Source organism: Ursus maritimus, unplaced genomic scaffold (assembly GCF_017311325.1).
Source record: "Ursus maritimus isolate PB19 unplaced genomic scaffold, ASM1731132v1 scaffold_15, whole genome shotgun sequence".
NCBI lineage: Eukaryota > Metazoa > Chordata > Mammalia > Carnivora > Ursidae > Ursus > Ursus maritimus.
Window position 1 is genome coordinate 937,228 of NW_024423897.1, and position 23,932 is coordinate 961,159.

General features: G+C 56.0%; 2 protein-coding genes across 2 annotated transcripts in view; one reads left to right on the plus strand and one right to left on the minus strand.

Moving 5' to 3' along the window:
- On the plus strand, positions 1 to 3,966 carry GPRIN1 (G protein regulated inducer of neurite outgrowth 1; the record flags this gene model as incomplete). The annotated part of the gene is given in 1 exon segment (XM_040630611.1): positions 1 to 3,966. A coding segment is annotated over 1 exon segment (3,012 nt), but the record flags the coding sequence as incomplete, so codon positions are not given.
- Positions 3,940 to 23,932, minus strand: part of CDHR2 (cadherin related family member 2) — a 27,853-nt gene continuing 7,860 nt past the window's right edge. Inside the window, exons 5-31 of the mRNA XM_008692341.2 lie at positions 23,337 to 23,452; positions 21,501 to 21,590; positions 20,778 to 20,903; positions 20,560 to 20,706; positions 20,396 to 20,471; positions 20,192 to 20,307; positions 19,853 to 20,086; positions 18,755 to 18,910; positions 18,511 to 18,672; positions 18,168 to 18,229; positions 17,657 to 17,900; positions 15,369 to 15,608; positions 12,643 to 12,712; positions 11,892 to 12,497; positions 11,093 to 11,164; positions 10,674 to 10,723; positions 9,200 to 9,351; positions 8,950 to 9,058; positions 8,771 to 8,859; positions 8,238 to 8,306; positions 8,053 to 8,130; positions 7,898 to 7,958; positions 7,694 to 7,818; positions 7,057 to 7,170; positions 6,895 to 6,975; positions 6,587 to 6,644; positions 3,940 to 4,265 (exon numbers count right to left, since the gene is read on the minus strand). Coding sequence (XP_008690563.2) covers positions 4,131 to 4,265; positions 6,587 to 6,644; positions 6,895 to 6,975; positions 7,057 to 7,170; positions 7,694 to 7,818; positions 7,898 to 7,958; positions 8,053 to 8,130; positions 8,238 to 8,306; positions 8,771 to 8,859; positions 8,950 to 9,058; positions 9,200 to 9,351; positions 10,674 to 10,723; positions 11,093 to 11,164; positions 11,892 to 12,497; positions 12,643 to 12,712; positions 15,369 to 15,608; positions 17,657 to 17,900; positions 18,168 to 18,229; positions 18,511 to 18,672; positions 18,755 to 18,910; positions 19,853 to 20,086; positions 20,192 to 20,307; positions 20,396 to 20,471; positions 20,560 to 20,706; positions 20,778 to 20,903; positions 21,501 to 21,590; positions 23,337 to 23,452 — 3,638 coding nt within the window. The 3' untranslated portion in view covers positions 3,940 to 4,130. The remainder of the gene's footprint in view (positions 4,266 to 6,586; positions 6,645 to 6,894; positions 6,976 to 7,056; positions 7,171 to 7,693; positions 7,819 to 7,897; positions 7,959 to 8,052; positions 8,131 to 8,237; positions 8,307 to 8,770; positions 8,860 to 8,949; positions 9,059 to 9,199; positions 9,352 to 10,673; positions 10,724 to 11,092; positions 11,165 to 11,891; positions 12,498 to 12,642; positions 12,713 to 15,368; positions 15,609 to 17,656; positions 17,901 to 18,167; positions 18,230 to 18,510; positions 18,673 to 18,754; positions 18,911 to 19,852; positions 20,087 to 20,191; positions 20,308 to 20,395; positions 20,472 to 20,559; positions 20,707 to 20,777; positions 20,904 to 21,500; positions 21,591 to 23,336; positions 23,453 to 23,932) is intronic.

The window sequence follows — 23,932 nt, forward strand, 5'->3', positions numbered from 1 at the left end:
GGGCAGTTGGGCAGTGCTGAAGACCCAGCCTGGCTCCAGCTTCTTTGAAAGAACTCCAGCCCCCCAGCACCTCAGCCCACAGCCCTCTGCTGCCCACAGGATGGGAGCCTGGGGGCTGGGAACCCAGCCATGAGGGACTGCTGCCCCTCCCAGCAAAAGGCCAGCCCTGCACCCCCTAGGCACAAGCCCGCCCCAAGCCCAGGCATGGACTCCAGACACAGCAGCCCCAGTGGGGCTGGGGAAGGGGCCTCCTGTTCTGAGGGTCCTGCCGGGAGCCTGGCCTGCCCCTCCCTGACCTACATCCCTCCCCAAGAGGCAGCTACCAAGGAGACATTGGGGGCACATGGAGCCTTGATCTCAGGGACACCAGAAACCACCTTCTCTGGGAAGCCAGAGCCTGTGTCCTCAGTGAAAACTGATCCCTCATCCTGGGAGAACAGAAATCCTATGTTTTTGGAGAAGATGGATTCCAAGTCTTCAAAGCAGGCAGATTCCGCTTCCGTAGGAAAGGAAGAGGCTGGGTCCTTGAGGAAGGCAGATCCCATGTTTATAGTAAAGACAGAGCCTGCAATCTTGGGAAAAGGGGATCCTTTGTCTTCTGGAAGGATGGATCCTATGACCCTGAGAAAGGAGGATCCTGGACCCTTGGGAAAGGTAGATCCTGTGTGCTCTGACAAGGGGGGTCCAGTGCCCCCAGGGAGGGAGGATCCCGCACCCCCTGCCCAAGCAGATCCTGAGTTCCCAAGAAAGGAGGGGCCCAGGTATTCAGGAAAGGAGCTTCCTGTGGCCTCCGAAGAGGCGGCTGCTTCCTCGGTGGGAAAGGCAGATCTTGTGTCCTTGGGAAAGAGAGATCCTGGGCCCTCAGGAAAGATGGATCCTCGGTCCTTGGAAAACACAGATTCTGCAGCTGCAGGAAAGCTAGACCCTGGGTCCTTGGCAACACTGACCGCAGGGTCATCAGGCAAAACTGAGCCTGTGTCTCCGGGAATAGTGGCTCTGGGGTCCTCAGGAAAGATGGATGCTACTCACTCGGGGATGACAGACCCTGCATGTATGGGAAGTGTGGAAACTGTGTCCTCCACAAAAGAGGACTCTCAGTTCCTGGGGAAGACGGACCCTACCTCCCTGGGAAAGGGAGAGCCCGCGTCTGTGAGAGTGATCAAAACCACATCTGCCGGGCAGGTGGACGCTGTATTTTCAGGAAAGACAGAAACCACGTCTTTGAAAAACGTGGATCCTGGGTCTTCGGGCAGGGTGGGAAAGGTGGATCCTGGGCCCTCAGGAAAGCCAGAACCCTTGTCTCCTGGGCGGGCACAAGCGAGGTCAAGCGGAAAGACAGAGACTATCTCATCACGAACAGAGGACCCCGTGCCCTCCACAAACGTGGATCCCATTTCTGTGGGAAATACAAAAACATCATCTTCTGGAAAAGTGAATCCTGAATCGAAAGGAAGGATAGACTCTGAGCCCTCAGGTCCAGGGAATCCCAAATTCTTGGGGACAGCAGGGCCCTCATCCTCTGTAAAAGCTGAGACAGAGACTGAGGGGAAAACAGATCCACTGTCCTCAGAGAAGGCAGGTCCTATGGCCTCTGGAATGGTGGGTCCCACAGCCTCAGGGAAGGTTGATCCCCTGGCCGTGGGCAAGATAGACGCCGTGAGCAGAGGGAAGGCAGAAAGCGTTCCTCCTGGAGACGCGGACTCTGTGTCTTTGGGAAAAGTGGCCCCCGTGACTCTAGAAAAAACAGTCCTGGCATCCTTGGGAAAAGCAGAAGCTGTCCCAGAGGGAAAGGTGGACCCTCTGCCCCCAGAGAAGGGGAATCCTATGAACTCCGCCAAGGTGGACCCCAGGGCCTCAGGGAAGGCAGAACCCAGGTCTGAGGGCAAAGCAGAAACAAAGCCCCTTGGGCAGGAGGGCCCTGCTTCATCCGGAAAAGCAGAGGCTGCATCTCTGCAGGAGAAGCCACTGGTCTTGGGGCAAGGGGAGCCGGAAGCCTCAGGAAAAGCAGACCCTATTGCCTCTGGGAAGGTGGAGCCTGTGATCCCCGGGAAGGCCGATGCCGCGCCTCCAAGAAGAGCAGAGTCCCCAGCCTCTGGGAAGTTGGCCCCCCTGACTCTGGAGAAGGCAGAGGCCTCCTCCTCCAGGCAGTCAGAAGGCAAACCCTGCGGCCCAGGCCCTTCTCCCGCGGGGGCCAGTAGTGGCGGAGGCCTCTTGGAGCCAGTGCCCGTGCCCAGCACAGAGGTCTCCAGCCTAGGCCGGAAAGACCTGGTGGCCGCTGGGGCCGAGAGAAGCCCCGGCCCGGAGGCCGCAGGGCCCCCGCCTGGGCCGCGGACTCGCGACAACTTCACTAAGGCGCCGTCGTGGGAGGCGAGCGCCCCGCCGCGCGAGGACGCGGGGACGCAGGCGGGCGCGCTGGCCTGCGTGTCGGTGGCCGTGAGCCCCATGTCTCCGCAGGACGGCGCGGGCGGCCCGGCCTTCAGCTTCCAGGCGGCGCCTCGAGCGCCCAGCCCCGCGCCCAGGCCACCCTCGCGCCGGGACGCGGGCCTGCAGGTGTCGCTGGGCGCCGCCGAGACGCGCTCCGTGGCCACCGGGCCCATGACGCCGCAGGCGGCAGCGCCGCCGGCAGCGCCGCCCGCCTTTCCCGAAGTGCGGGTGCGGCCCGGCTCCGCGCTGGCGGCCGCCGTGGCGCCCCAGGAGGCGGCCGAGCCAGTGCGCGACGTGAGCTGGGACGAAAAGGGCATGACGTGGGAGGTGTACGGCGCCGCCATGGAGGTGGAGGTGCTGGGCATGGCCATCCAGAAGCATCTGGAGCGACAGATCGAGGAGCACGGCCGCCAAGGGGCGCCCGCGCCGCCGCCGCCGGCCGCCCGCCCGGGCCCTGGTCGTGCGGGCTCGGTGCGCACCGCGCCCCCCGAGGGTCCCGCCAAGCGCCCGCCCGGCCTCTTCCGCGCGCTGCTGCAGAGTGTGCGCCGGCCGCGGTGCTGCTCCCGAGCCGGACCCACGGCCGAGTGATCTGCTCCCCTTTTGTACGCCCGGGTTTCCAACCTTTTCAGGCTCCCTTCTTGACCCCAAGATCCTAGAAGGGATCCCCTCAACGGGCGGGAGGCCTCCTGAGGGGTGGGCAGCCTCTAGGGCCTTCTCATCCTCTTCTTTCCAGCCCCCTCCCCTGCCAAACTCACCAATGAACCCTCTCTTGCCCGGCCCCCTCATGGTCATGGGACCACGAACCCAGCTCTGACACCCCCCTGTCCCCTTCCAGCTCTCAGCTCCTCTCCCTCCCTGTCACACTGGGTTACCTCGGGGATCTGCCCAGCAGGCCCAGCCCTGAGAGCTGAGGCAGCCTCCTGAGATGTCCAGACTGGTAGGCTGAAGTCTTCAGTGGCTGCCAGGTCTCCAGAATGGGAGAGATTGTGTACAAAAGGTCCAAGTGTGCAAGGATTGGTGTGTGAGACCCCTGAGAGTTCAAGGCTCCAAATATGGGGCCCCTGGAAGAGTGTGTGTGTCCATGCAGTGGGCTGGCCCCCATGGCCCGGGCATGTCTTGCATGCTGGTAGTTGTCCCCAACTCCTGTCTCCCCCTCATCTGGCCCCGCCCCCAGCCCTGTCCACCCTCACTGGACACTGTTCACAATTCCTGACCGGGGGAAGGCAGCTGCAGGAGTGCCTGGGGCAGCAGTTGAAAGGAGAGTCTCAGACAGGTCTGGGAATCACAGTTAGAAGCTCATGGAAGGTTCTTGGGTCCCAGGCAGCCTGACAGCTGGTCTTGGGTATTGGGGGCAGGACAGAGAGCTCACTCTACAACCACAGTTGTCCTTTAATAGCTGCCCTCTCCCGCCCCTCATCCCTGTGTGTTGTGAGCCCCACGAGTCCCTTGTGACCACTCAATACCCCGTTCCCACCCCTCCAGCCACAGTTTTTGGCTACAAACTGTCACAATATACATTGGTAATAAAATTTCCCCCAATTCTTGTCAGCTGTGATTGGCTACAAGCAGAAGGGGACAGAGTAGCATATGTTATTGTGTTCAGAGAGGGGTAGGTGTGGTTTGGGGTGACAAGACCTCTTCTGAGGTGGACCAGAAGAGTGGGGGCCCACGTGGGGCTCTGCAGCAAGGGTCCTGTGACAGGGACATCACAGGTCTGTGGTGTCCAGGCCAGCATTGGTGAAGGGCAACGCATGCTGTCCGCCTCTGTCCATCTTCCTTCCTGACAGCACCACGCCCAGAGGCTCCGTATCTAGCTCCATCGGACTGTGTAGGGGCTCATTCTGTGGGGAGAAGGAGGGAAAGTGTGAAGGGCAGAGATGGGGTGATTTCCCCAGTCCTTAGGGGAGTCTTCAAGCCCATGACAGATGGCTCCTTAACTGGGGTCCCATCTGCTCTTCCTGGGGCCTCAGGTTCCTGGCTGTGTCCCAGAGGTGACCATGGCCACTAATGGTGCAGATGGGCTCAGGTGAACAGGTGAAGGGGTGGACCTGAGGGGGGAGGTCTACTCTGGCCTTTGCCCTGCTCCACGGACACAGCAGGACTTTGGTGTCCTTCCCAAGCCTGAATAATGCCAGGCTCTGCGTCTTGTGCCAGGGGTCAGTCCGATCCAGTTTCTGCCACCTGCACCCCAAGGCAGACACTGTCCTGGGCGCAGTCCATCCATTACCTACAGTACCTGCAGGAACCCCCTGAGGGAGGGATCTTGTACCCCACTTTACAGATGTGGAAACTGAGGCTCAGAGGGCTCTCACGGCCAGGAAGAGGCAGAGCAGGGTTTGGATTACTGGTCTTGTTGGCTCTAAAAACTGTCCATTGCTGCCCCTGGTTGAATTCGGCATCTCCCTCTGCCACCCTTAAAGGGCCACGTCACACCCAGGGTCCCACCTGCAGTTCATCATGGCACACACTCATCTTCCTGCCTTTCCTCTTCCCTCTCCCCATGCAGCTTGCATCACACTCACACCTCCTCACAAGGATGCCCTCCTGTGAACCATCCCCCAGGCTCAGCTGCGCCAGCACAGGGACACCTATGGGGGCAGAGTCCCTGCCACCATCGTCCCCAGGGCATTCCACAGGCTTTTTCCAGACTAGGGCTCTTCCGGACCCTGGTAAACAGTAGAACATCTGAGGGGCCCCAGGAAGGACTAAACAGGGCTCCTCAGAGTCCTCACCATAGACCCCCAGTGGGAGCCGTGGGTGCAGTGGAGCCTAGGAAAATTCAACCTACCCTTGGAGACAGGAGACCTGAGTTCTGGTCTGCCCTTGCCTTGCATGTTTTCTGACCTCAGGCAGGTTAGCACCCAGAGCCTTCTGGCCTTGGTTGCTTGTGAAGGTTGGATTAGATCATCTCTCAGGTCTCTCAGACCTTCCACACAAACGTTTATGGAGGTCTTGGGTAAGTTGGGGCACCAAGAGATCCTCGGAAAAAGACCCCACCTGTGTTCTTCACCCAGAGACCCCCAGGCCCACCCACTGTTGCAGGAGAGGTGGTAGAACCTTGGGCCTTTCATTTCTCTGAAATATAACAACCCCCTGTCATCCTAGGACAGTCTTGGCTCTTTTCTGGCTTTTGAAGGTTCTCAGTGGCCCAGCTTCTCTCCCTCTCTAGACTCTTCTCTCAGGCTCCCTGCCCCTCCCAACCCACAGGTCCAGCCCCACCTGAAATTGGGACTCCACTCCCCTCTAGGGGTCAGCCTTGGCCTCCACCAGGGGCCACCTGCCTGGCCACAAGTTCTAACCCACAAGAGTGTTCTCTTCTTCCTCAGTTCCCCGCAGACATGTTCTTTGGAGTTTTGGTCCCAAACCATCTTCAACCAGAAATGAGCCATCCACCCCACTTCAGCAGTGCCTGGCACCCTGGATTGCCATCCATGACCTCCAGCTTTGGGGGTCTGTTTGGAGGCCTCCACGTTACAGCCAGATCCCTGTGCAACATTCCCACACCCCGCCTGCTGATCTACTCCCTGGTTCTCTAGCCTGCACATTAGAACCTCAAGAACTTTAACAACACGCTCAAGCCCAGGCCCACCCCACCCATTGGATCAGAATCTCCAGGCTGTGACACCTCATTGGCGTGTCTGAAGAGTTCTCCTGTGTGATTCCGGGTGGCAGCCCAGGCTGTGTGAACTGTTGATCTAATTGAACCATCTCACCTACTGAACAAATGGTGGCACTGCTGTGTATTTGAGCCTACCCTCTCTACTAGATTATGTCCACCTCCAGATTTCTTCCCTGCACCCTGCCAGCTTTCATACAAAGGGTATAAACTGAGGGAACCAGATTTTTTAGCTCTTGCTTCATGCCAGGTGGTTTTCATACCCTTTCTAACTTCATCCTCAAAAAGCTCTGCATGGTTAGTGTTCTGATCCCCATTTACAGATGAGGAAACTGAGAACCAGAGGGCAGTAACCCACCCCAAGTCACAGTGAACCAGTAGAAAAGCAAGGATTGGACCCTATTCCAAAGCCATGGGCTTCCCAGGGCCTGGTGCAGAGACATGTGCCTGTCGGCAACAGGTCCTTCAGCTCTGTCCCGAACCCCACCCTTCAGAGAAGGACCCCAAGTCAAGAAGCCCCAGACACCAACTCATCCCCCATCTTGCCTTGGTTATCTCCTTGTCCTTTTCCAGGTCGACAGAGTTGTCATCCAGGGAATTGAGACTGTGGGGGAGATGATGGAGCTCAGATAGTTAGTAGCCCCAGTCTTCCTTGTCCATGACCAAGAACCACCATTGCCTCCACCACCATCAACACATGACCATCTCCACCTCCACCACCATCATCTCCACCACCACCATCATCATCACCTCCACCACCAACTCTACCACCATCATCTCCACCACCACCAGCACCATCACCACCTGTACCACCACCACCTCTGACCAGCATGGCTGTGAGGGTCACTGCTTACCTCATGTGGTCTAGGTCACTGGAGGAGGATTGGGACTCAAAGTTCAGGTCCTTGGTGGGGAGGTTCAGCATAGGGTTGGCCCTGGAGAGAAGTCCTATTCAAGCAGTTGTGAACTTCAGACACCCCATGGAGCCTCTTACCCACTCTTCGACCCCCACTCACCGCTCAGTGGTGTACATGTTCGTCCCAGGGATGGCAGAGGCTAAGGGCATCACCCCTGCCGCTGTCTTCCGGGCCTCCTTGGCAGCCTTCACAGCCCGAAGCTTCCGGTGGTAGCTGTGGAGAACCGGGGGCTGGGGGGGTCACTACTTTCCCTGCACACCCACTGTGTGCCCAGTGCAGGCACTGAGAGTGTGACTTCACAACAACCCTGGCAGGTCAGAGAGTTAGTGCCATTTTACAGAGGGCACAAGTAAGAGCCAGAGAAAAGAACTGACTCGTCAAGGCTGGCCAGTGGCAAGGCCTGGAGTCAAATGCATATATGGCTGCTGACTCCAAACATATTGCAAAAGGAAAAAGAGGCAGCATTTATGAAATGCATAGTATGTGCCAGACATCTTGCTGGTTGCAGGACACACATTGCATCCTCGTGTGCCTTGAGGAATCTAGTGTTGTGCTCATTCTGCAAAGGAAACTGAGGCTCAGGAAGGGCAGATGACCTACCCAAGTGGCCACGACGGTCTCAGAGGATTAAATACAGATATACCGGATGCCTAAACCCAAGCTTTCTCTACCCACTAGATGTCTCGGATGGTGGGAAAGGTGGGGTTGGAGACCCCGGGGGTGATGGGAGCAGTACCTCTTCCGGGTACACAGGAGGGCCGTGGTCATGAGCACGATGACCAGCAGCAAAGCCACTCCCAGTCCTGTGGTGACACCGATGAGCAGCTTTGGCAGGTCCGACTCCTGGCTCTCCTGGGAGCCCTGGAGAAGAAGTGTGAGGGAGGTTGTGGGTGGACACCCCCCCCAACTCCCGCATTAGCCCCGCCGAGCGGACACTCACCAGCACCACCAGCCCCAGCTGCAGCAGCTGCATCAGTGAGTCCTGGTCGTTCCGGATCATCCTGGCCACAGAGTCCCACTCAGACCCGAGGGACACTGGCATGCCCCAGGCACTTTGCTCACCCTCCTGCCCGCCCCAAGGGGAGCCCCACTCACACACTCAGCTCATCAAGGGTCAGGGCTGTCCCATTCGAGAAGACAAAATAGGCATCAAGGTAGGAACGGCCCCGGGCCCTGGAATGGGGGAGGGGTAAAGAGTAAACAGTCCAGAACCACCCAACAGGCCCCTCATGCTGCTGTTTCTCATCCTCACTCCAACCACTGGGCCTGTGGGCACTCACCGAGCCGTGGATTCTATGTCCTGAATGCTCACAACATAGACAGTAGTCCTGGTGGCCTGAACGAGAGCCCTGAAAAGGGGGCAGATGTCACAGAGGCGTAGGGTAGGGGCCTTAGGCCAGGCCTGTGGCCAGGACTCTCCCAGTGGGAATTAGGAATTGTGTGAATTAGAAAGGGGTGCCTCCTCCGGCCAGCTTCACTGTCTACTAAGATAGCACCTCTGTGCAAATTAGACAAGACAGGCCCTTCCTCTGGGGCTGGGTTTAGGACTGAGCAAGCACAATGCCCTTGTGCAGTACACAGCCTTCGCAACTATACATGGAGGCCCTGTTTAGGCCTCGCTCTGCCCAGCCAACCCTAGGCTTCTAGGAGCACTGGGAAAGGAAGTGCAGGTACAGGTACAGATAGAAGACAGGGACAAAATCAAGTGCAGGTCAGGGACAGGTTTGACATATATTCCGTCCAGGTCTTGTCAGGGACCAGACTCCCAGGCCCTGTTCTTCCCCACAGCCCCCTCTAGGTGCTCCAAACGTACGCGGTAATCTCGTCCATGTTGGCGCCCACCTCCTCCTTGGTCATGGAGAACTGCAACCTCACACGCAAGCTTTGGTCCACAGTGAAGAGCTACAGGAGGGAGGCGTGGGGCACATGAGGCACAAGGGACCCAGGAGCTGGCAGGGGGTCCCGGGGCTAGAGACAGGGCCCAACACTCACGTCCAGGGTGATTTTGGCTTCCAGAGCAGGACCCACTGAAGGTGTGTCCTGGGCCTGGACTGTCACTTGGTAAGCGCCTTGGAGAGTGGAATCAAGGTTGGTCACCAGCCTATTGAAGACAGATGAGCACAGCTCAGTCTTGGTACCCAAGCTGGAGTCTTCTGGAACCTACTTACACCCCCCAGGGTGGGGAACTCACTGTCTTGGGACCCCCTTGCCTCCCCCCCATCCAGGGGCTGCCCACAGTTACTCAATGCTGCCAGTGAACACGTTGGCCTCCGAGGAGGTAGTGACCCGGAAGAAGCCCTGGAAAGGGGTCGTGGCCCCATCCTTGGTGATGAAATCCACTTGGAGGATGGAGAACAGGATGGCCCCGTTATTCCCTGAGTCATCGTCTCTGGCCTGGGAGAAAGAATGGACAACACCTAGGGGCCAGGCCAGGCACCCCTCCACCCCCAGCAGGGCTGGTCCCAGCATCTCCATCAGCCTCCTCCGGGCCGCCCCCAACTAAACAAACACCTTAAACGATGCGCTTGCTTTGCAAACCCAGGGTTGGACAAGTCCCTGCTTCTGGCCCCTAACTCAACAAGTTGCTCTCCAAAGTCCATCCCATGTGGAAATCCTGCCCTGCTTCCCCCCCCACCCACTGCCACACACACACACACACACACACACACACACACAACCATACAGACACTCAAATTTCCTGAGCACCTACTGTGTTCCTTCCCTTAAATCCCTCATTTCAGTGTTTACTGACATGAGTACAAATTTCCCTAGTGGGCCATGAAATGATTGGAGGAGACGGCATAAATATTCTTGTTAATTCTGGTGCCTTTTAGAGAAACATATAGCCAACACACAGACCCGTGAGCCCACTGTTCAGAATGAGACCAAAGCTGGTGATTAAATTTCAAAAAAAGAGTCAATTTAAAGAAAATGGCTCCAGCCTATGGCCACACTCACGACATGGGAATGCAATTGGCTGAAGATTGGAGGACTCTTTAAGGCTTGGAAAAACCTGGAGAGAGAATTACTATCCCCATTTAATGAGAGGAAACCAGGGCTCTGAGGGAGACCCTGTCNNNCTGAAGACAGCTCGAAGTGGGGAAGGCTGGCCTCCTCCCATGGCACAGGGAGGGGCGCACATACCCCCAACCTCTTCACCCCACACGTCACTGCCAGGACCTGCCAGCTTCTTTCAGGAGAGAAACTGAGCCCCAGGAGTGCAGGCAGCACCCCAGGTCAGTAAGAGGCCCCACCAGACCCGGGCGCCTGGGCTGTGTGGGAAGCCTCGCTTGCCCGCGTGGCACGCCCAGCACCCTCTAACAAACACTCCCACGTCCGACGCCGTAAAACCCTGAAAGTATTTTCATAATTTCACTCTGGAAATTATGTATCTGCAAGGAACTCATTTAGTTTACAGTTGTTATGATTTGTCTGTATGACTCAAGAATTGTGGTGTAGTGAAAAAAAATCTAGCCTACGAATAGTTTTTATGGTCATGAAATTTTTATGACAACCAAATGACAATTAAAGGAGTTTAATCCTATCAATTAGGCAAGTGTTCATCTCCATTCTGGGGTTTTCTTTTCATATGTTGGAGCCAATAAATTTCCTTTCTAGTGTTAAAACATTTTGGGGGCAGCCAAAAGGCCTGAAGGCCTTGGTCCTGTGTCTCCCGGGGCTAATGTGATGGACAAAGGCAGGAGCCAAGGGCTTACCTGGACAGAAGCCACCTGCTGGTTGGGCACCACAAGTTCTGGGATGATAACTACAAGTGTGGACAAGAAGGGGTCAGTGGGGTCAGGGCCAGCGCCCACCTGGCTGAGCGCTGATCACAAGCCCAGCTCAGGATGCAGTCTCCCCAAACCTTCCCTCAACCTCTCTACCATCAAAACCCCCCATTACAACAGCCTCTGAGTCATCAGTTAGCAGCTCATCCGCCTCCCATTGTGCAGATGGGGAAACTGAGGCCCAAAGAGGGAGGCCCCGGCCCAGGGTCCGATATGAGTTGGGGCAGAGCTGCGGTCTCCCCTCCTGTTGAAGGCCTTCCTTTCTTTCCAAGGGCGCTAAGGGGGGTCGATGTGAGCTGCTCAAAGGAAATCCCGGCCGAGTATGGAGGGAAAGGCTGGCCGCTTACCAAAAGTCTTATTGGCAGGCAGAAAATAGGGAGCGTTGTCATTCATGTCCTCAATGGTGATGGCGAGGCTTCCTAGAGGAACAAGGTTGGCTGGTTCTGGCCTCTAGGCAGAGGCCTGACCCAGAAAGCCTGCACCTCAGCCCCCCCCCCCCCCGCTGCCTCCCTCCCATGCATCTCCTATGCACTGCCCCCTGCTCCTGCCCTGGGGCGCTCACTCAGTTTCCTCTGCGGCACAGAGTATCCTCCCCATACCTCAGAGAGGGTAGCACCTTGTCCGAGATCATCCGGCCGGGACAGCCCGGCCCGGGTACATGCCACCTGGCCACTACATGAGCCTGACGCTTGCTAGCTGTGTAAGCTGGGTTACTGATCTGGCCGCCGTCTGCCTCAGTTTCCTCATTTATAAAACTGGACAGGGATCCCCTACCCCACCAGTTGTGTGGGAGTAACATAAAGACGTGTTTTTAACGGTGCCTGGCCCAGCTCTCGGCTGCGGGACGGTCTCAAAGCAGGCGACTGTTAATATGGTTCTTCAAGCCGTCACAATCAGAGGGGGGTATGAGCACCCAAGACACCAGCGAGTCTGTGCCAGGCACCGCGCTAAACGCTTTTCTCACGTGTTCTTGTCTTCGCGGTCAACCTACTGCCCAGCGCCACTTGACAGGTGGGGATGGAAACTTAGGGAGGTGTCACAACTTTCCCGGTGACACAGCTGCTAAGACCTGGGGCCGGAAGTCGGACCCCAGCCCGTGGCCCCCGTGCCACAGCCTCCCGAGCCCGGCGGGCCGGGCCGCCTCACCATTGTCGCTGTAGGCCAGGAAGCGGGGGTCCGTGGTGAGGTCGCAGGCCCGCACGACCAGCGTGACCAGGTCACAGGTCTCATAGTCAATGGCCTCACTCTGCCTGATGAACACCGAGCCGTTGGCCAGCACAGAGAACCAGCCATGGCACAGGCTGCCCACGTTGACCCCAGCCTTGGTACAGATGACGTTCACAAGTTGTACCTCCAGCTGGGCCATGGTATCCACGTCCCGGGCAATCACCTGGGCCACCAGGCCATGCTGTGAGCCGTTCTCAGCTACGCGGATGCCCCGGAGCGAGGCTGAGTCCAGAGTGGGTGCTTCATCATTCACGTCCTCCACGGCCACAAAGACTTTCGCCGTGGCCTCTTTCCCCTGGGGGTCTGGGTTCTCGGCACTCACTGTCAGATTGTAGGCGGCCTGTGTCTCATAGTCCAGGCTCACGTCCGAGGGCAGCCAGAGGTGGCCCTCAGCCCACCCAGACCCCAGCAGCGAGCCTCGGAGCACGAAGTTGTTGGCGCCGCTCCCCGACAGGCTGAAGCTGATGCGGTTGTTGGCTTCCGTCTGATCCGCATCCCAGGCCTTCACCACGCCCACCAGCTCTCCTGCGGATGAGGGCAGACTTCACAGGGACCCTGGCCCAGCCACGGACGCTTCCTCTGCCCTCGCCTCCCTCAAGTGCCCCTGGGAGGGTCAGATGCCTCACTGGGCCCCAGCCCCAGTGCCCGGCCTGACTCAGAAAGGACTTACCTGGGTCCCTCTCCTTCACCGAGAAGGAATAGACGGACTGGTTGAAGATGGGCAGGTTGTCATTGATGTCCTGCGGGCAGAGGAAGTTCTGAGCCCGGGGGCCTCAGGAGCCCCCACGGTTCAGCCTCCCCAGAGCCAGACTGAGAAGCTCGCGTTTCCTCTGACCAAGGCACAGACTCTCACTCGGCGTCTCCTCAGTTCACAGATGAGAAAAGGGCCTCTGAGAGGAGAGAACTAGCCCAGGGTGCACACCTGGGGCTCGCAGGCCTGTGGCAGGACCTCAGAAGTTAGTTTTACACGTTCAGGGAGCCCCAGCTCCTAAACCTGTTTCTCCAACCACAACTCAGAGCCATCTCAGACTCTGCTCTCAGGAAGGGTGGTTGAGTCCCTATCGGTGTCCCTGTCTGGCCCAGCTTGACTCCCCATCTCTCAGATTTATTGTGTTGGTACCAATACTGCTGTTTCCACAAAGGCCCCATGGCCCAAGCTTTCCCTTGTCCCCTCTTTTCTCCCGTCCCTCCTGAGCTCAGGTGACCCCAGGACACTTGCTCTGTGCTCAGGCAGAGCTGAACTCCGGGCACCTGCCAAGGCTTAGGCCTGGCCCTGGCCTTAGATGCCCACTGTTTTCTGTTCTCAACTACCCTCTCCGGCCCTGGCCACCCACACCTACAGAGACTGCCACTGCTGTCACCGCACGGAGCTGCCTCCAAACTGCTTCCTCCCCAAACACCGGTGTATGCTGGGGGTGCCCTTGGCTTTTCCAGCCCTTCCCCGGGGCAGCCCACACGTGTCTGCTTCTGCCTTCAGCTTTTTCTAAAGAATGGTTCAACAGACATCTTTGAAAACAAAGCCATCTCCCCCTTAACTAGATGTATTTTCTGCTGGTGATTTCCCAGAATGGCGTTTCTGGCTCAGTGCATGTGGCCAGCTGCTTCCTAAGTCACAGGGGTGGCAAGAGCGCAGCTCTGAGTTAAATCCAGCCCCGCCTCTGCCTCACATGTGACTTGACTTCTCGGAGCCTCAGTGTCTTCATCTGCAGGATGGGGTCATAGTCCCCACTCTAGGGGCGGTTGTGAGGACTAGTTTGGGGGTGTGAAAGGACCTACTCGCTCACTAAACACAGTTCTGCTTTCTTCCTTCTTCATGGCCTACTTCACCCCAAGGACAGCTGAACAAGCTGACAAGTCCTAATTCGGCTTCTGTTTCTCCATTTTCCCTGAGGTCTCCCTCTGATCCTTGCAGGAAAGCAGCACATCCCACCCCAGTGGCACACAGGGCTGCACTGTGGGGTGGTGTGGGCTGTGCACTGCACAGGCTTAGGGGGCGCCATCCACATCACGGGCATTGTAGAGGCGCCCATTTGTTACAACGTTTTTGTAGAGGAACGTGCCCTGTGGGCTGGTGGCAGCCTAAGAACCAGACAGACTGGGTTCAAAACCCCATTCTGCGGCCCTAGACAAGCCTCTCACCCTCCGTGCCTCAGTTTCCTAATCAATAAAATGGTAATAGGGGCGCCTGGGTGGCTCAGTCGTTAAGCGTCTGCCTTCGGCTCAGGGCATGATCCTGGCGTTCTGGGATCGAGCCCCGCATCAGGCTCTTCCAGTGGGAGCCTGCTTCTTCCTCTCCCACTCCCCCTGCTTGTGTTCCCTCTCTCGCTGGCTGTCTCTCTCTCTGTCGAACGAATAAATAAAATCTTTAATAAAAAATAAATAAAGAAAATGGTAATAACCATCCCTACCTTGCAGGGCCAGGTGTGTAGTAAAACCTGTAAGTGCTGATTTCCCCCTTCTCTTTACCTTGAATGGCGGTGAGGTGATAGGAGAGTTTCAGCAGAACTTTGGGAATGGTAATTAGAGTCAATATGGTAAGAAGTTGCTGCCCTATCTGTAGGAGAAACGTTCCAAGGCCCCCGGGGGATGACTGAAGCCACAGGTGGTACCAAAACCTGTATACACTATGTTTTTTCCTATACGTACATACCGGTGATAAAGTTTAATTTATAAACTAGGCATCGAATATACTATATATTCTATATATAGTAGAGATAACTCATAATAAAATAACTAATAATAACTAAAAATAAATAGTTAATAATAACTAATGATAAAATAGAACAACTATAACAATATACTGTGATAACAGCCAATGTGAATGTGGTTCCTCTCTCTCTCTCCAAATATGCGATTGTCCTGTACTCGTCCTACTTCTTAGAGATGATGACATGTGCACGCGATGAGATGAAGTGAGGCGATGACGTGGGCATTGTGACGTCGCTAGGCTGCTCCTGACCTCCTGACGATGTTACGTCAGAAAGGGGATCATCTGCCCCCGGATCGCTGCTGACTGCCGCTGACCCAAACTGAGCAAAGTGAAACCAGGAAACGCGGAGGTCGGTGGCAGGGGGTGACTGCGTACACTGAGTACCTTCCTTGGGTCGGGCACTCTGCAAAGCACTGTCCATTCGTTAACTCACTTTCTGGTATTTTTATCACCATTTTACAGGTGAGGGACTTGAGGGCACAGGGAGGTTGAGTGATTGCCTAAGTCCACACAGCTGAGCCAGAACCCTAACCCAGGCAGCCTGCTTCCAGAACTCTCTTGCCCACACGCTGCAAAGGGCAGAAATGTGACTCCAGTTGGAGGGGTGGGGGCTCCGGCCGTCTGCTGGGAGCTCTCCAACACAGGGCCCGTCCTGGCACCCTGCCTGCGGCTGAGCCAGGCCTTACCTCCACGTTGATGGTGACGTTAACTTCAGTGCTGAGGACAGGCACGCCACAGTCAGCCACAAGCACGGTCAGCACAATCCGGCCCCCCAGGGTAGGTTCAATGGCCTCTCGGTCAAGGGGCCCCAGGTTTCTGAGGATCCCTTTATCAGGGTCCACCGAGAAGTTGTGGCTGTAGGGGCCCGGCAGCAGGCTAAAATGCAGACGGCTGTTGTTGGTGTCGGGCTGATCGTTGTCCTGAGCCTGTGGGAGAACCAGCATCCGGACATTAGGTCTCAGGGGCTCCCCAGCTCCCCAGCGCCTCCCCTGCAGCCTGGCCTCCCCCTCCAGCACTGGCCCATAAAGGCAGTAACTGGGCCTAATGCCAGTGGGACACGGGCCAATCTCTCAGCCGCAGTCTCCCATCAAAGAGGGTCCGATCAACAGCTTGCAAGAGCTTCTGAGGTCTTAAGCCCTGAGGTCACTCATCGATCCCACAAACATTCACTGCATACCGACCATGTTCCCGGCCCTGTTCTAGATGCTGGCACTGAGTCATGAGCAAGACGGTGCCCTTACGAAGCTGAGGTTCTAGTGGGGAGGAGGCGTGGGGCAGTATAGCATAGATATTCAAAATTCAAAAACAAGTATAAAATAAGTGTGAAGTCCAACGAGATTCTGGTTTTCCCACAATGACTACTTCAGTGCTGTTTTTTAAAACAGCTGATTCTTCACCCAATTCATGTGCGTGCGTGCGTGCATGCGTGCGTGTGTGTGTGTGTGTGTGTGTGTGTGTGTGTGTGTGTTCCTGGCCTGCCAGGGTTCTGAACGTGTGCTTGGTTTGCCTTTGGGGTGATCCAGCATGAAGAATACAGCAGGTTTGTCCCCGGGCCTTTGCATAAGCCTTCCCCTCACCCTGAATGCCCTCTACACCTCTCTGTCTGACTCCAAGCCAGGTTGGTGATTCCCCAGGGCCTCCGCATCCTTGGAGCTATCTTCAACACAGCACAAGTGACACCCTTGGGTGTGTGGCACCCTCCCCCTAAATGAGAGTCACGTGGGGGCAGGAATTATGGTGGATTCATCTCAGGGGACTGGGGCCCAGCAAAGGGCCTAGTGCACCACAGGTTATCAGCAAATGTGGCTTTGAATCCAGAGCTGGGCTACTCTGACTTGGAACCTCGTCTTGTCCCTTCCTCCTTGCCCATCCCCCACCTTCAGCTCTTTCATTTCAGTTCCTTTGGGATCTTGTGTATTAAATGCCTCCTGTACAGGCAGCCAGAGGTGGTTTTTCCAGAAGCCTGAGCCTGTCTGTTCACCTCTCAGCACTTTGAATTCAGGCCAATTAATTCACCAAGCGCTTCTCAGAGCTCACGCTGGGCGCTGTGGTTACAGCAGCAGATCTAAAATGCTCCTGCCCCAAGGAACCCACAGACCGGAGCAGCAAGAAGAAAAGGCCCAGGTTTCAGGGCAGAAAGGTCTGAGCTCTGGCTTCAGGGCTGCCACCTACTGGCTGTGCGAGCCCAAAAAAGTCACTTAACTTCTCTGGCCTCAGTGTTCTCCGTCTGAGAATTGGGGAGCATTAGAGCATCTGCTTCACAAGTCAGTCAGGACACCGGGGAGGGGACTGTGCTCTGGAGACCTCACAGCCCCGGGAGTAGGAGTGCGCTCTGTGGCCACGTGATTGCCATTCTGAGGACCTCGTTTCTTTCCCACTTCTTCCAAGGCCCCCTTTCAGATGACTCCGGGAGAGACTTGCCTCTGATGTTGTCTGGAGCCAATGGTGAATTTTTACCTCACGGACCCTGTGAACCTGGCCACTGGTATTTCCTTTTTTGCACTGGCTATCAGGAAGCCCAGAACTGAATTTTCAGCTCCCCTCCTGGCAATTGTGTGGTTCTGGTTCTAACTTTACCTTTGTGCCCGTTAGCAACACCATTCTCGTTTTCCCTTTTTCCTTATTTCTCCGTTTTTTTTTTTACCTGACTTTTTCATCAAAGTCACCTCAAATCCTTTTTGGAATGAGACAGGGGCTGGAATTAAAGAGCAGTATGTTTTTGAGGACATGCTCTGTGCTGGGCTTTGTGCTGAGACCTTTACATGTATTATCTCATTATTCCCCAAGTGACCCTAGGAACAAGGACCATGATTGTCCTCGTTTTCCAAAGAGGAGACAGAGGCCCTGAGAGACGGATAAACATTCTCAGGACCCCAGAGGAGACCCCAGACTCCAACCCAGGGCCAGCATGACTACAGAGCCAGGCTCGGTTCCCCGCCCCTGTCCCAGCCGCCGAGTCCAGGCCGGCCCGCACCTGGATGGTCACGAAGACGTCGCCCTCCTCCTCCTGGACAAAGATGTTATAGGAGCCGCTGACCACAGGGGAGTTGTCGTTGATGTCCAGCAGGACGACGTGCAGCGTCGTGGAGCCCGACAAGTTCCCACCATCTGTGGCCTGCAACGTGAGGTAGTACTCGGCCTGCTGCTCTCGGTCCAACAGGTCGCTGTTCCTCACTGTCACTGTGCCCGTGTCCGGATCCACCGCAAAGATGTCTGCCCTGCTCAGCATGGCCAGAGGCAGCAAACAAAGATACGGGACACCCCCTTCAGTTAGAGTTTCAGGTAAACCACGAACAACGTTTTAGTGTGCCCCACGCGATATTTGCCACCTACTTATACTAAACAAATTATCTGCTGTTTATCTGAAATTGAAACGGAACCGGGTGTCCCATAGTTCACCTGCCTGCTCTAGCCCCACCGCGAGGCAGAGAGGCAGGGCTGGGCCTCGCTCGTCCGCCTGCCCCCTGCCCACCCTGAGACCTTACCCGCTCCCTGGAAGCAGGCTGTAGGTGATGCGGCCCCCCTCACCCGTGTCGGGGTCAAAGGCCTGTGAGGCAGAGAGATAGGCAATGGAACATGGTTTGGAAACGATGGCACTCACTGCCAGCCACACAATCGAAGAGGACAGGGCTATCCTGCTTCCTGTCACAGAGGGAGAAGGCCCAACGCACTCCGATTCACAAGCAGACACCCCCCCACACATGCGTGTGCACTGGCTCAGGCCTGAGGACATTGGATGATACCGAGACTTGGGCAGGGTCACGGTCCCCAGGTCTGCCCTTCCCCGTGTCTCGACAAGCCCAGCCCCACGGGGTCCCCACCACTCACATGGATGCTGTTGGTGACCACAGTGCCGTTTGCACTGTGCTCCTGGACGCTGAGGTTGTACAGGCTCTGGGGGAATGTGGGCCTATGGTCATTAATGTCTCTAAGGTGGATGGTCACCAGGGCGACGGAGGCGTTCCCACTGACTGAGTCCGTAGCCATGACCTAAGGACAGAGGAAGAAGCAGCAGCAGTGGGATCAGAGTGCCCGTGGACTGTGCTCCCGGGCGCCCCAGAGCGGCCCTCACCTGCACAAGCATCACCGTCTTCGTCTCGTAGTCCACCAGCTCGGGAGCCCTCACCAGCACCTGCACGTCCACGGAGCCTGCTGCCCGCTCGGGGGAGACGCTGAAGGCTGCGGCATCAGGGCCCGCCACGGTCAGCAGGAAGGTGCCGTTGCTGCCCTGTGGAGACGGACCTGGGGTATAGTCGAGAACCCAACCCCTGCAGTGCACCAACCTGCATCTGGCCCCTAATCCCTGGAGCCCATGAGAGGGGACTTTTAAAAGACTGCGGCAAGAGGGCCCTGGGGAAGCTGGGCTGCTCACTGTTCCCTGCAAATGTGGGCTCATCAGGAGAAGATGTCCCCAGGTGCCTGGGCTCCTGCCTTGGGCTGGAAAGACAGAGCCTGGACATACTGCCCTCACTCCTGGAAGACATCACTGAGTCTTCTTTACCAACCCCCACTCAACACGGTCCACCACCCATACCGACACCAAACACCAGCAACACCCAGCATCACCCCATTACCCACACCACCCTCCCTTCCGCACCCCTTCCACCTCACTCAACTACAACCACCAAATCAACACACCCACCCACCTACCACCACCCAATACCACCCTCCACCCCACATTTTGTACCAACTCAACATCACCAAATACTACCAAACACCGTCCGTAGGTGTTCATTGCTCAGTGCCACCAGCTCACCCAGCACTCAATACCCACCCCACTGAAGAATACCCTCCAACTTCACACTCACTCAGGCCATTTTATGCTCAACACTGCCGCACCCCCAATAGCCAACACCCCAACATCCCTCTCCTCAACACCACTGAACACTATACCCCACTCAACATTACCTAGCATCCAGTATTAACCCACTCAATCCTGCCCTTCTGTTCAGCACCACCTCGCATTGCCCTGAACACAAAGCTACCCACCAGCGTGACATCACCCCACATTTCCAAATATCACCTAACAACTCCAATTTTCCACCACTGTTCAAGTTCAGCACCACAGCCGCCACCACTCACCCCCCCACTCTGCACCGTGGTACCGAATTCTGTGGCTCACTCCCCACCATCACCCTCGCCCGGCCATCCCTTGCTGGGGTGCACCTGCCTTGTCTGGGTCGTAGACCACCATGGTGAGGTCATCGATGGGGATGCGGGTGGACGCGTGCTCATCCACGTAGCCAGTGAAGTTGACCTGGGCCTCTTGGGGGGTGAAGGTGCAGGCTGGAAGGCTGCAGTTGTAGAACTCAGGTTTGTGGTCGTTGACATCTGTCACCGTCAGCGTGACCCATATGCTCACTTTGGCCTCCTGCCCATAGATGTTGGGGTGCATCTCGGTGGCCTGGGGGCCGAGCAGAAACCAGAGAGCAGAAGTCAGAGAACCAAAGCTCAGAGAGAACAGAGGTCAAAGGTGTGGTACAAAAGAGGCAGTGGACCCCTCACTCACCGTGACCTGCACCTTCACCTCCTCATCCTCATCCAGCAACTGCTCACGGTCCAGGGAACCACTGACCGTGATCACCCCATCCAGGCCAATGTTGAACCAGCCGGGCCTTGTGGAGTCTGGGGAGAGGCAGCAGGAGCTGCTATTTCCAGTGGCTCTGGCAGAGCCCCCACCTCTTCCTCCACCTGGGGACACCCCCGTTCTCACTGGAAATGCTGTAGGTCACTGGGTCATTGATGCCTTTGTCACTATCCACAGCCTCTACCTTCAGCACCGACGTTCCCTGTGCAGAGAAGCAGCTGGTTTCAGGGTGCCAGACCCTTTCCCGGCCTCTTGTGTCGACCCAGACCCCTCCGGGTCCCCTGGCACACCTGGGGTGCATCCTCAGCCACAGAGGCCGAGTAAAACTCCCTGACAAACTGGGGGTCCAGGTCTGGCTGGTCGATCACAGAGATGGACAGGAAGACAGGCGAGGAGCACTGGACGATGAAGATGTTGTTGTATGTGCCGCCCGAGTCCTGCAGGGAGACAGGTCTCCATAAGGCCAGGCCTCGGGCTGTGGCGCCCCTCCGTCTGCACCCCCACTCACACAGGCCTTCAGCTCCAGCTGATAGAAGGCACTCTTGTTGTTGTAGCTGAGGCTGCCATTGAGGACGATGGAGCCGTTGGGGAAGATCTCGAAGAGGTGCTGGCTGTCCCCAGTGCTAGGGATGACCTGAGGCAGAGCACAGTCAAGCCAGAACCCCCCTCTGAGACACTGGGGCTCGAACCCTGGCTCTGCTCTTGACCAGCCCTGCCGCCCTCACCACGTCACATGACCTCTCTGAGCCTCAGTTTCCACCTCTGGGAAATGAGCTCAGGTGTCTCAGCAGTGGGTTGAGAGGAGAGTCCATGAGGTAAGGTATGTGCTGGGGTCATCACGGGCAGGAGACAGGAGCTGTAGCTGGCAAACCTGTCTGCAGGAGAACTGGGGTCACGCACCCCCGCTGTCTGTGTGACTTTGGACAAGACACTGTGCCTCTCAGTTTCCTCTTCTGTGTATCATGAACTCAGCAAGGGCCCAAACAGTGGCCCAGGCGAGAGGGTGGGAAGAAGGGTCCTGTCCATGGCAGGCACCCTCCTTAAGTAGTTTAGGCAAGTGAGGTCCAGAGGGGGCCAGCAAAAGGTTTGGGAGCCAGGGCTGGGCCAGCACTAAGACCCTGTCCTCATCCCAACATGCAAAAGTTCCTGCAGGCTGTGTGGGAGATGCTGCCCCCTGGTGGTCTTGAGAAGCAGTGGGGCCCATATTCCCCCAGGACTTGTCCACGCTCACCTCTTCTATGTGGTACACCACCGCTCCTGCCGACCCCGTGTCTGGGTCCGTGGCCAGCACAGAAAACACCAGGGAGCCGACGGGCAGGGTCTGTAATGAGGAAGTCCAATCCATCCCCTCTGTGACCGAGCACTCATTTCCCCTCCCTGAGTTCGTGCCCCAATTGTACCACAGGGATAAGGCTTTCTGGAGCCTGAAACCCAGTGTTCCCCTTTCCTTCCCACCTGGGCTGGGCCTCTGGAGACAGCTGGGGGGAGGGAGGGATGGGAGCAGAGTACCCCCTCTTCCTCTCCCTACCACCTCAGCTGGCTTCTGATATGCAGAGCCCCTTGGGATAAGGATGCACAATCATTCCAGAACCCAGGATGTGCCACTCTCCTGCTCAAACAGCCCGTGGATTCTCTCCAGCCATAGCAGTACATTCCAGACAGCACCCTGCAGAGCTGGAAAGTTCTTTGGAGAGGCCTTTGCCCCCTGTGACCTGTCCACACCTTCAGTATTTCCACACAGTGGTCAAAGTGATCTTTGAAAATCATGAATCAGACCACATCACTCTTGTGCTAAAAACCTTCCGGCCACCTCTCTGACCTCACCTCCTCCTCACCTTCTACTCTCCATTCACACCAGCTTTCTGGTTATGCCTAGAGAACTCCAAAGTCATTCCCAGCTCAGAGCCATTGAACCTGCTGTTCCCTTGCCTGACACATCCTTCTGCTGGGGCATCCCATGGCTGGCTCCCTCTTGCCGTGTAGGTCTCTGCTCAGTTGTCACCTACTCAGAAACGCCTTTCCTGGTTGCTCAACCTAAGCCAGACCCCTTCCTGGTTACTTTCTTTTACTTTGCCCTGTTTTACATTCTTCATGGAGCTTATTGCCACCTGAAATAATCCTGCTTATTTAATGTCTCATTGATTATTATCTATATTCTTCATTAGAATTCAAGCTACTGAGGGTAGTGACCAGGTCTGCCTTATTTACCAGATAGTTTCAGCACCAAGGACAGTGCCTGTATACAGTAGGTGCTCCATCAGAGTCTGTCAAAGGGCTGCCTGGACTTCACTGGTCTTATGTCTGACCTAGTGTGGGGCCCCACACCTCATACACCTTCAAAGCCACATGGTAATGAAGATCCAGGAGTGGTGTTTGTGTTTGCTGCTCAGGGGCCATTGGGGAACCTCCTTCCCGTGCAGGCCGTTCAAGTGCGGCTGCCCTCCCTTACTAGAGGGGAAGGCTCATGATGTAGACCTAGCCAATCAGAGTGTTCCGTACCCCTAGGTTGAGAGGCACATGACCCAAAGTGAACCATGAGAGTCAACCCTGGAGTTTTAGCCAGGACCATGGAGAAAGAAACAGTCTGTGTTCAACTTGCCAAGCAGGGAGCTGCTTTCTTATCACCACAAGAGAGAATGGCCTCCTTACCCAAGGATGGGGGCAATAAGATAAGCCAAGCTGAGAGGTGGAGAGAAATCTCTTCTTGATAACATGGTTTGAGTACCTGGATACACCATGCCTAAAGTTAGTATACCTCTAAATTGTTCAGATACATGAGAAAATCAATTCCTTCTTTAAAAAAAAGTTTTGCTCTCATAACTGAATCATTCTAATACGGTCTGATTGATTGCAACGTGTTGCTGAAACTATTGTTCATGGGGTTACATTCCCCTGAATTTGGTTACTGCAGCTGCCCCTTTAAGGGGTGCTTTTTCCTGATCCTGAACCCCCCCTCTGACTGTCTCTTGTCCTTCGCACCCTGAGAAGAGCTTCTGGGATGCCTGCATCACACACACACACACACACACACACACACACACACACACCCTATTAAGGCAGATGTTACCTCATTGATGCTGGTGGAGAAGCCAGTATTCTGGAAAACAGGAGCATTGTCATTTCTGTCCTCCACGATCACCTGCATTGTCCTCAGCACCTGCAGGTGAGAAAACCCAGGTGAGCCTGGAAGATGCGAGAGCTTGAGAAGACAAAGGGAGGAGCGTCTGGGTGGGACTGCAAGTGGGCTTCGCTTCTCGGGCAATTCGGCAATAGTTGGGGTTATCTCATTTTTGATACAATTTCAAACACCAGAAAAGTTGCAAGTATAGTACACAAAACTCTCAATACTCTTCATTCAGATTTCGCCATTGTTTGATTTCTCTCTCTCTCTCCACGTGTTTACAGAACCATTTCTGAGTGAGTTGCAGACCTAATTAGGTTATTCTTTAAAAATCTGGAATGTGTCCTACTACAGGAATGTTCATTTTAGCTTTGTTTGCTGTAGTTTTAAGCTGTGGACAACCTAAGTGTCTGTTGGAGGACACGAGTGAGAGCATCACAGTGCGTCCCCATGTAGAAAATAGGGCAAGAAATGGGGGACTCATGAGGCTACACGGGCAGAGCTGCAAAGCTGATTGCTGAATGAACAGGGCAGTTCAAGAT